This window comes from Strix aluco, chromosome 5 (genome assembly GCF_031877795.1).
Source record: "Strix aluco isolate bStrAlu1 chromosome 5, bStrAlu1.hap1, whole genome shotgun sequence".
Lineage (NCBI taxonomy): Eukaryota > Metazoa > Chordata > Aves > Strigiformes > Strigidae > Strix > Strix aluco.
The window spans coordinates 34,329,230-34,339,851 of NC_133935.1; the positions used below are offsets into that span (position 1 = coordinate 34,329,230).

Consider the following 10,622-nt stretch of genomic DNA (forward strand, 5'->3'; position numbering starts at 1 on the left):
TGCTGAGAAGTTTGCTGGAAAAGTTTGCATGCCTCTCTATGCATTCACCAGCATAGGGGAGGGACCTGGGGTGATTAGAACCAACTCCTCCCTTCCCTGCATGTACAGACAGGCACGTGTGTATGTTCATGAGCAGCGGCATCACTCAAAGGGCAGGTGATTTCCTTATTCCCCTTTGCTTCTCCAGAGATGTCCCCCCAGGAGCTCCAGAGAAGCCACAACCTTTTCTTTCAGAAAGGGGCACATAGCGCCTCAGGACTGTGTCGAGGATCTCCTGCTCCCCCAGATCTCACTGGAGCTGTGTCTGCAGAGCACCAAGGTCACAGCACTCCCCTCACATGCCCCCCCCCCCGTCATGCAGGGGCCCGCCCATGATTTGCGCCCTGATGTCACCTGATGGCAGAGTATATCTGGAGGAGAAAGGACACCTCGAGATCCTTTCTACACAGGCTGGAGGACCGGAGTTGAATGATTTGCAAGAGGAGCCCTTAGCACTGTAAGTATCTCCTAGGAGCTCAAAGCAATAATGAGGGTGGCAGGGGGACAAAAGCAGAACTTGCTGCAAAACCCAAAGGAGAAAAAAGTCCTGATAAAACCCCATGTGGGAAAACTTTGGATGTTTGTGCTTAGAAAGTGTGAAGAGACCCAGTAGCTGAGAGAGGGAGTTGTAGTTCTTGGGTGGTTGTTTTGTTTCCTCTAACATTAGGGCAAGTGCTACAGCAGTGGTTTGTCTCAAAGCTTCCTGGCTGTGTGAGCAGCTCTGGCCTCCGCAGGGCCGCTTAGTTTCTCATGCCAGGCACCCCTCGGTCAGGGGTCCCTGGCACCCCCTTGGCTTGTGTCTTCAGCTGGCTTAGCCTGCATGTGAGCAGTGCCGGGGGGCTCCGGAGGAGCGTTCAGCACAGGCAGCTGGTGTTTCCTGCCCCAGTGCCCAGCCATACATGCAGGGCACATCGGTGGGGGGTTTATACTGTGTGATGCTGTACCTCTGGTGTTACTGGATACTTTCTTTCAACTGGGATAGTCTTTCCAATGATTCCCCACCTGGGAAGGAGTTGCAGGAATATAGTTCTGCTTGAAATGAGTTTCTGTCTTTTGGAGTGCATCCTCTTTCATTTGTTCTTGGTCTTAAAACTGCTGCTAGAATGAAGGGTCTGAGATCCTGTGTAAAACACAGGAACAGAAAATGTTGAACCTGCATGGACTTTTTCCATCACTATGATTAGCCAGCTCAAGCAACTGAGACTGGAGCTGTGAGAGTCCTCACTCCTCACAGGCATCTTACACTGGATACTATATTCCCAGATGAATGATGCTAGTGTCTCTCAGGAGGTCAAGAGATGAGCATGCAAGAACCACATCAAAAGGAATGTAAAAATGAGAGTATTTCCTTCTGCATGCCATTTTCTCCCAGCACATCATTGCATGGAACCCATGGGGGTTCTGTGTCTGACACCCCTGAGGCACCACGAAGACAAGTGCACATGGAGAAGTCTGTATTTTTGAAGGTTTCAAACAGGGCAAGATGAGTTCCTACACTGAATCTGTCTCAAGAAGGTCAAGTGAGGCATCTGCATTATCTGTCAGGTAAATTTTCCATAGAGAATCAGAGATTAAGGAAGGAGCAGATTAAAGAGTCAACATTTGTCAGTAGTATTCAAGCCTCTTTAAGTTCAAAGAAAACTAAAAGAAGGATGATTAGCCTAGCCAGCAACCCAGAGGTGGGATATCTGACGCAACTGAGATAAGCCCATTACCATGTATTAGGTATAATTAGCATTCAGACGCAAGCAAAGCTCTTACCCAGAGGATTAAACCCTGGACTGAGCAGAAATGCTGTCAGGGGCAATTAGGTAACACCTAATCAGAGGAGGGGGCAGAGGAAGTGTGTGTAAGAACGTCTTGTTCCTCAACCGCCTTTGCATCCACAGCTGGCAGCACAGCCATCAGCTCTTACCCATGAGCTGCATCCCAGTGTCAGTGGCAGCAGAAAAGCTCTGGCAGCCCAGGAGGCCCTGGGAGGGAGGCAGCATAGCACTTGCAGAGATCTAGAGAAGGAGACTCAGTCTCATCAAACGTTTTTCAAGCCATCTGTTTGGTGTGGTGCCAAGGACTACCCAAATACCCAGGTACGGAGAGGTGAAAGGCTGGGAAATTCCCCTGGGAAGCTGCTGTGGGCATTTCATTCCCATCTATGATCCTGGGCTTCCTGCCCACCCACGTCTGGCTGTGTGCAGGGGCAGCTGGTTCCCAAGGTGTGGGAACTGAGGCAGCTCCCATGCTGTGGGACAGGGCCCTCTCCAGCGTGAACATCTTTGCCTGCATGTGATGGCAAGCAAGTCCCACCAGCTCAATGGTGGGAGGGCAGCTTGATTCCTGCTGCAAGATGGAGGCTGTTATGTGACATTAAGGTTGCTTTCCATCCTCCGTCATTTCTTTTGGTGATGCGTGGAGAAAATAGGTAGAGGGAGGTTGGTAAGGAAGAAGTTAGAATTGTCCCTTTTAGTTTCATTGAGTGCTCTTTCTTGATTCATGCATATGAGAGAGAGGATGAAGTGTGATTTGGGTAGATCCTTTTTCCTACCAAATCCTGGGTTATCAAGTAGGTGATACAACTACTTCAGACTGAGGGAAAAGGAAACTCCAAGGACTGTCTTCCCATTAGCTACTTCTCTATTGAGTGAAGGCCAGGGGCAAGGCATGGACTCAAAGAACTAAGAGGAGCTGACCCTCAAAGACGTTTTTGTGGTTAAGGTACTGTGCTGGCAGACAGCAGGCATTGGTGAAGTAGGGCACGAGCTCACTTGGAGATGGAGCTCAAAGGCATCTTACAAGTTTTGTATGTCAGTCCAAAGAGTTGGAAATCTGTTAGCCAGTTTGTTTCTTCTGTTGTACTTTTGGGAATAGCCCTTGAGAGGAGTGCCAAGTAACTTGACATGTTAAATGAACATGGTGCTTAGAAGTGAATGTGTGTCTCTCATAGTTCAGGAGGGGTATCTACTACTGAGACAGGCACCCTACTGATGAGAACTGCACCTGAGGCAGAGGTGTAATACTATACTTTGGGGCATCAGCAGACATGACATGGAGGAGTTTTCCAATGCAAAGCATTTTTTTTAGGGTAGTGCCATCTGAATTCCTCACTGGTCCTGAGTAACAGTGAGACACCAAATTCTCTCTTTGGTGTGGAGCCAAACAGCCTTCACCTCTCAGTTTGGCCCTAAAAAAATGCCAGTGAAAAGATTTTGTCACTCCTCCGAGCTGTGCAGTCCAGGTCATACCAATCACTGTGCCCATTCCCATTCTGTAAAAAATGAAGGTGACAGTGTTTGCTTGTTCTGCCACCGTGCTGTGAGGATAAAGCTGTAAATACTGGGTGATTGTTCAGGTGCTGCAGAGATGGCAGCCAAATAAGTAACTTCTACGATTTCAGCTGATCCCTGTGTTTGTGGGCACAGTGTGTGCTTAGGCAGCGTTGTGTTACAGGCAGGGAATAGCATCTGTGCATACTTCAGCTGCAGACATGACCATCTGCTGCTCCATTTGGGGCTGCTGGAACCCATCCAGTCTCCTGCTTGGGATATTACAGCTGAGACAGGAGCCCTACCACAAGCGACAGAAGAACTAGCATGCCTCTAGGTGCTATCATTAGGATCCATCCTACTGTCAGAACAGATGGAAACAAGTCAGGGGTGAAGTGTTCCCAGACTGCCACAAACACAGAAACACGGCTCTTCTCCTTGCTCTGAAGTGGAAGTGACACAGGGGGATTGCTTGGATGGTCTTTCTCCTTGCATCTCAGGCTTTGCTTTCCAGCACTCTGGCTATTTCAGGACTGTCAAAGACATAAACTGTCTTCAGACTAAGAAAAAAAAAATCTTTGATGGCATTTACAGTTCTGAGATTAAAAGTCCGGAGTGTCACTGCAGGTGATGTTTGGGATTGGGTCACTATGGTGACATAATGGGATTAGCCTTTAATACCAAATCCTGAAGTCAATTCCATCAGTGATTCGATCAGCCTGGCTGCACAGGGATAAACACCTGGAGATAGGAGTTATGTAATGGTCATGGGGAAGAATGTGACTTCAAGGAGGGGAGAAAAAGTTGGCAATTATTTATGTGCCATAAATGCACTTGGTCAGACCATTCTAGCATACTAATTAGCACAAAATTTGATGAAGGGCTGCGAGCTCCCCCTTGAGCGCTGGTGAGATTTATTGCTGTCCTCTCTGGGAAGGAAGCAAAGGGCTCTGATACAGCAGTTCTGCCCGCTGAGGCAGGAGAGATGTCTGCCACACAAGAATTGCTCCCTGATAACTTTTTAGCCCCTATGAAGTGGAGCTTGGCTCATGTACAGTGTGGTGCAGAAGAGGTCAGTGCACATAATATAATGCTCAAAAATACCAAAATGGACATATCCTGGGGAGACTTACGGGCTTTGCTCTCATAAATCCTAAGAAATTCACTTCTGTCTAAAAGACAGTCTCCAATGGCCTTAGCCTTCTTTACAATCTTAAAGATGCTGTGCTATTTCCCTTAAGGTTGGTATTGACAAACATAAGGCCCTAGTTGCAGCTGCACCCAGACTAAGGGCCCATCTAGCTCAGCATCCCATCTCCATCAGTGTCCAAAAAGGTACTGCTTAGGCACAAGTAGAAGAACCAGTGATGATGATTCAGAAGGATAGGATATTTCTCTAAGCCTTAAGTGGATCTTTGTGGCTCCTAGTAGTCATATCCTGAACCAGTCCCTGGCTTGAATGTCCTTTGTTTGGCATCTTAATTCAAGCATGCCAGATGAAAGGCAATGCTATCCTGCTTATTTTGTAATCCTGTCACAATTATACTTTCTGTAATTCTGTCACCTGACTACTGATACCTAGAAATGATAAGCAGAGTGTTATGTCAGTCCTTGCCATTATCTTGCAGGCAGAAGGATCTGAGAGAGGCGTGGGCCTGCCACACACAGTAGCCGAGTGATGAGTGAGAAGCCAGGCACCAACCTCAACACTGGAGATGCTCCAACTGGTCCCACCACACCACGCAAGGGGCCTCCCAAGTTCAAGCAGAGACAGACAAGGCAGTTCAAGAGCAAGCCACCTAAAAAAGGAGTAAAAGGGTAAGGGCATTTTGGAAAGAAAAGAAACCATGCTAGTCAGGTGGCTTCCCGCTGCTAAGATGGGCTTCTGCAGTAGCATCTTCCCCTGGGCAAGGAGCCAGGAGGCTTCCCCCTGCCCCATGGTGCCATTAACTCTCCCACCTGGAGCTGTTTGTCTTCCTCTTCTGTCCGCTCACAGTTCTTCTTCCCTGGCTGGGGGCACAGGTCAGCTCCCCTTTTCTGGGTGCTGCTGGCCCAAACTCACCCCTCACCTGCTCTTTTCTCCCCTAGGTTTGGAGATGACATCCCAGGCATGGAGGGACTGGGCACAGGTAAGCCCTGTGGGATGTTGTTGTCATGCCCTGCTTTAACACAAGTGCAGTCATGCTTCAGCACAGGAGAGGACTCTATGGGGTGGCCTCTCTGTCTCCCTGGTCTCTCTGCAGCTCTCAGGGTCACCAGAGAAGGCTTAGTACCCTCTACAGGCTGCCACGGTCATGCTTATGCTTACATACACTATGAAACAGAAACACTATTTAGGCATGCTTCAATTTCTGAATGCTTTCATTTGGCTGCAGATGTGCTTGTTTGTTTTCTGCTAATACTCTGGTTAAGAATTTCAGCAGAATGAGATTCTCAAAGAAATGCCAAATGCTAAGCTATTAATACCAAAACTCACAGGAACTAAATCCCATCTGGTTAAGTATTTGTGTTATTACCAGAATCCTAATTTTAAGAATTTTATACACCTGTCTGGGATTGAGAAACACACACTGGATGAGTTGTAGCCAGTCAGAACTTAGGTATCAATAACAACTGCACCTATCAAAAAGTTACACATCCTGAATGTTGTAGATCAAATTATTCAGCATCTGATTTAAGATTGCATATGTCTTCAAGGACATCACAGTTTGCCTACAGGTAGTTTATAAGAACAAGAGAAACCACATAACCGGAATGAATTTTTATACCAGTTTACGTAGTCGCTGAAGAGACTTACAGGAAATGCTGGTTTCCTTTTGCTCCCAGAGAAAGATGGCACAGGAGAAGATACACTGATGTGGTTCAGTCTGGCAGGTAGTACCAGATTTGAAGAGCTCATCTGCTCCTTTAATCTTCAAGTGGAGTCTCATTTTTCTTAATGTTTCCTGAGTAAATCATCCTTTACATTAATAACAAAGAAATTCAAGAACTGCAGTGACCAGAACCCATTTCTCATTCTCTCTGTTTTGCAGATATCACAGTGATTTGCCCATGGGAAGCTTTCAGCCATCTGGAACTGCATGAGCTGGCCCAGTTTGGAATCATCTAAGGCACCAGCATCTCTACTGGTGTCACCTGATGACTCCACAGATCCCAGCATGGTCTTCATCACCTTTGACGCTTATTTTTGGCCCTTACATCCACCTGCTCATGAGTAGGGTGATTTTGTGAGAGCTAGTTATGAGACTGTCCTTTGCAGATTAATTTGGCAAAGAAGTTATTTGAGACCCTGAACAGACCTCATGCTCCATGTGATGAAACTACTGAAAAATGTCTTAATGCCTCCCTGCACCATATTTTGTCTTCTCCCACTGCCATAGGTCTTAGTGTTTATTGAGATAGAGGGAGGCTGTCTTTGAACTTTTCCCCTGGTTAGCTTCTCCCCGGTAGCTGAGATACTGTGTGCATGGGTGTGCATGTATGTCCAGACCTAATTATATCAAGCCCATTCTGGTTTCTTTCTTCCTTCCCTGACAGCTTTCTATATAGGATTTCCATGAATATGTCCCCATGTTATTTGGGTCACCAATTATTTGGTGAGAGTATATCTGTAGAGAACAGCATTAGAGTCACCAGTCCAGGCATTAGGCTGTTTTTCCATAGGAGACCCTTCCCCAGGAGTTCACCATAAGAAACTTGCTGCTAAGATTTACGTCATCAGCAAATAGGGAAAAGGGCTTGCAAATGTCTCTGCTGTACTGCCCACAAGCTATAAGCCATGAGACTCTGGCTTTTATAATAATGTTAAATGAAAATGTGTGTGTCTGAGATCAATAGTTAAGTGAATTAATCCTACTATTCATTCTTTTGTGGTTGCAATTCCAAAGAAGCAGCACTCCAAATGACATTGTGTTTCCTCTACTTTGGTGTGACACCCCTGTGTGACACCTGTGCTGTTCCCATACCCACACATACTTACACGAAGCATTTGCTCCCCAGAACATATTTGCTGCCACTTAAGAAGACAGAGAATCGTTACGATCTGACAGCGGACAGTGCCAGTCTCCCTTCACACACACTCCCATCAGCAGGAAGGCTTTTCTCTCTTCACCCCCTGGCAACTTCAAGCTCTGGAGCTTGTCTGGACAAGCAGGCAAATGGTGGTTCCCAAGAGAGAGATAACTGCAGAGCAGGCGGGGAGGCAGGGGGAGGTTAAGATGTGTATATGCAGGCAAGCACAGAGCGAATCCACTTAACCCTATTGATTTGTGTCTCCTGGTCTCTGGCAGCCTGAGTGCTAGTGAGTGGTGAGGCACTCGTAACCACTTAAATGCACAGGGAAGGCACAAAGATTCCCTGCTGACCTGGCATTAAGGAAGGGCTTTTATTTTGTTGGGAGGTAAGGAGTGAGCTGTTGTAACGAGGCTTTGTTGTAGCTACATAATATTCATAAGACGAGGTGGCATTTTTAATCATTGCCTTCAGCTTGACAAGCCTCATTACATAAGAACTGCCTCCCCCCAGATTATTTTTCCTATGCTGAACGTGTTCATGGGAGCAAGGAGTGATCGTGGAGAGGAAAGCAAATCATACCTAAAAGTTCGATCTCCATGCATAAAGCATTGCTATAAATCCATGGCTGCACTATAGTTATCCACTACTGTTATTCCAGAAATAAAAGCTACCAGTTTTCATTTAAAATATAGCTTCAGCACCAGAAGCTAAAGAAAATTCCTGATGGCAGTCCAGAGTACAGCTTTTATTATTCAGCACTCTTGCCATTGGAAACAGCAGTAAACCAACAAGCAGTTCAGAACGCACCACAATCAGAGCACAGGAGTCATGTATCATTTAGCTAATTGCAGCCCACAGCTATTTCCTTGGGCAGAGGCAGTCTGTCCTTTCCACTTACTGGAAATTTCTCCTGCCTTTCTCACCTTTTAAGGCTTTTCTTCTTTCCCTAAGTGTTCTTTATGTAAATTATGTTTTATTTAGCTTTTATTGTAGGGGACTGATTTAATTTTTTTTCAAGATCATGTGCTAGTCTTCTCCTTCTGTGGTTAAACGTGAATGTTCCTATGTCAATGCTCTTCCTATGTCAATGCTCCTATGTCAATGTGCGTTCCCTCATATTACACCATCCTGTAGCAGGTGATCCTTATTCCACCTTCTCAGTTTGTCCTCTTCTATCTGGGAAAAGACCCATTGGATTCAGTTTTGGATCCTGCAAGCTGGCTGCCTCTATTATCATTGAGTGTTCCTTTTTTTAAGCAGGAGAACAAGAGGATAACCTTTGAATTATTCCTTTTGCTCCCATTTCATCACAGGCTTTGGGAAAGCTGTCCAAAGATAGTGAGATCCTCTGTCAGAAAATCTGTGGGGTAAAAGCAAACTTCTCCTTAGTCCAGGGACTGAGGCATTTCAGCAAATGGGAGGGTCCCGGTGTAGGTCTACATCTGATTGCCATAACCCCAGCTCCCATCAGAGAACTACTCCATTCTCCTTCCTAGAGGAGTCCAACAGGAATGTGCACATACTCCAGCTCTCATGCCTGGCTGATGAACTGTATCAGAAGACGTTTTAGGTCAAAGCAGTTTGCGTTTAAAATAATTTCTATTTATTATTAAGGATTACATTCCTTCCTTTACTTGTAAGGAACTTTGAGACTTAGAAGAGGAATCTTAAAACATCCTCAGAGTTGTTTTGTCTGAGGGTCAGAGTTTTTTCTAATGAGCTATAGCCCCTGAAAGTTCAATTTTTCAAACAGTGAGAGATGACTATGGTGCAAGAAAGCAAATGTATTCAAGTAGCTTGTTGAAGGACTTCAGCCTATCGTAATATGGTACTCTTTGTTCTTTTACTATAAAAACAAGTCAAAACCAATAAAAACTAATAAAAAATGTTTTAAAAATCATAAGAATGTAGTCTGACTTGCTTACAAAATACATCCAGAGAAAAGGCAGATGACTTAGCTTTTCATTCTAAAATCCTTTCCTGAGGAAAGCTCTAAAAGCCACTCACCACTCCTCATGAGAGAAAACCAGCTATTTATCTCCAAACAATAGGCAATAAAGACTAACTGTGATATCATCTGAGAAGCAGTTTTTCCCTGAGTGATGACTGGTGTATTCTCCCAGGCATGGTGCACATGATTTCCTTAGGGCTGAAATCTTTTGGCCAGTTATGTCTTCTGGGACTCTTTATGCAACTAAGTGTCAGCATGTTTCTACCCTACAGCAAAAAATGACTGATATGTGAATGCCACTTAGTTGCTTCGCATTGCTATGACTGCAAGATAGAACTGCAAACACTCGTTTCCTTTTGCTTCTTGTTCTTGTCAAACTTTTTAAACATTCATAGGGTTTCAAGTTGGTCAGGTTCAATTGCCTCCTGGTGTATGGTGCCAGGTCTCAGCTTTAGAAAGTGTTTTCTTTTGTTCCATCTTTGGAGCTTTTTTCTTGCAACTCATCACTGAGTGTCTAATTTAAAGTCTTTTGTCTTTGAATTCTTTCTGTCCTGTGAGATACAAATATGAGTTAGCCAGGAGTCATCTGGGGGGAACTTTTTATAAATCCCTTCCCAACAGCACTTTTTTTAAAACAGGACTGCTATTTAATAGCACCAACTTTAAATCTGGGTTTACCTGATGCCTGGAAAATTCTGTATCACACCAAGAGTGCCTTCAGAGATGAGTCTCATCCTCACTGACCTCAGTTTGTGGCTCTAGTGAGAAAGATAAATAAACCTAAATATCTGCAAGAAAAGAAGAATGAACCTTGGGAAAAGTAAGAAGCACTTGTCTTGGTTTTCCTCATCTAATATATCTAAATCACCTCAGGAATCTCAATTTAAAAAAAAATCTTCAGTGTAAATTGGATTCTTCAGGAGATCTGAAGATGTTCAGTGCAAGATTCCCATCCTCCACAACAGTTTGAAAATCAGCACCTCGGTATATCGCTTTTTCCTACGGTATTGATCAATATGGTATGGACTAAGAAATGTACTCTGACAATATCACTGTGTGTTTTGTGAGGCATTTTTCTATTTTATAAATGGGATTTTGAGAGTTAGAAAAATTGACGTCAAGAGTATCCATCACCTTTAGGTTGCCGGTAACTGATTTTTCAGAGTACTTAACATTATGTCTCAGTGTTTAAAATACAGCTGTCATTGGTTGTGGTTGCAGCTATGAGTACTCATTAGTGAGCCTCACTCTCTCTGAGTCTGATCTCACTTGGACAGTAAGACACAAGGCCTCAGCTTGGAGATCCGAGGAATAATGTGTATGCATTTTGAGAGTATTTATGTAATGCCTCATAGAAA

The 10,622-nt window shown here is 44.8% G+C and overlaps 1 protein-coding gene across 1 annotated transcript; it reads left to right on the forward strand.

Moving 5' to 3' along the window:
- Window positions 1-314: 314 nt before the first annotated feature.
- On the forward strand, window positions 315-9,216 carry PDE6H (phosphodiesterase 6H). Its single transcript, XM_074826916.1, has 4 exons — window positions 315-496; window positions 4,928-5,117; window positions 5,388-5,428; window positions 6,332-9,216. The coding sequence occupies exons 2-4, from the start codon at window positions 4,978-4,980 to the stop codon at window positions 6,406-6,408; spliced, it is 258 nt and encodes an 85-aa protein (XP_074683017.1). The 5' UTR covers window positions 315-496; window positions 4,928-4,977; the 3' UTR covers window positions 6,409-9,216.
- The last annotated feature ends 1,406 nt before the right edge of the window (window positions 9,217-10,622 follow it).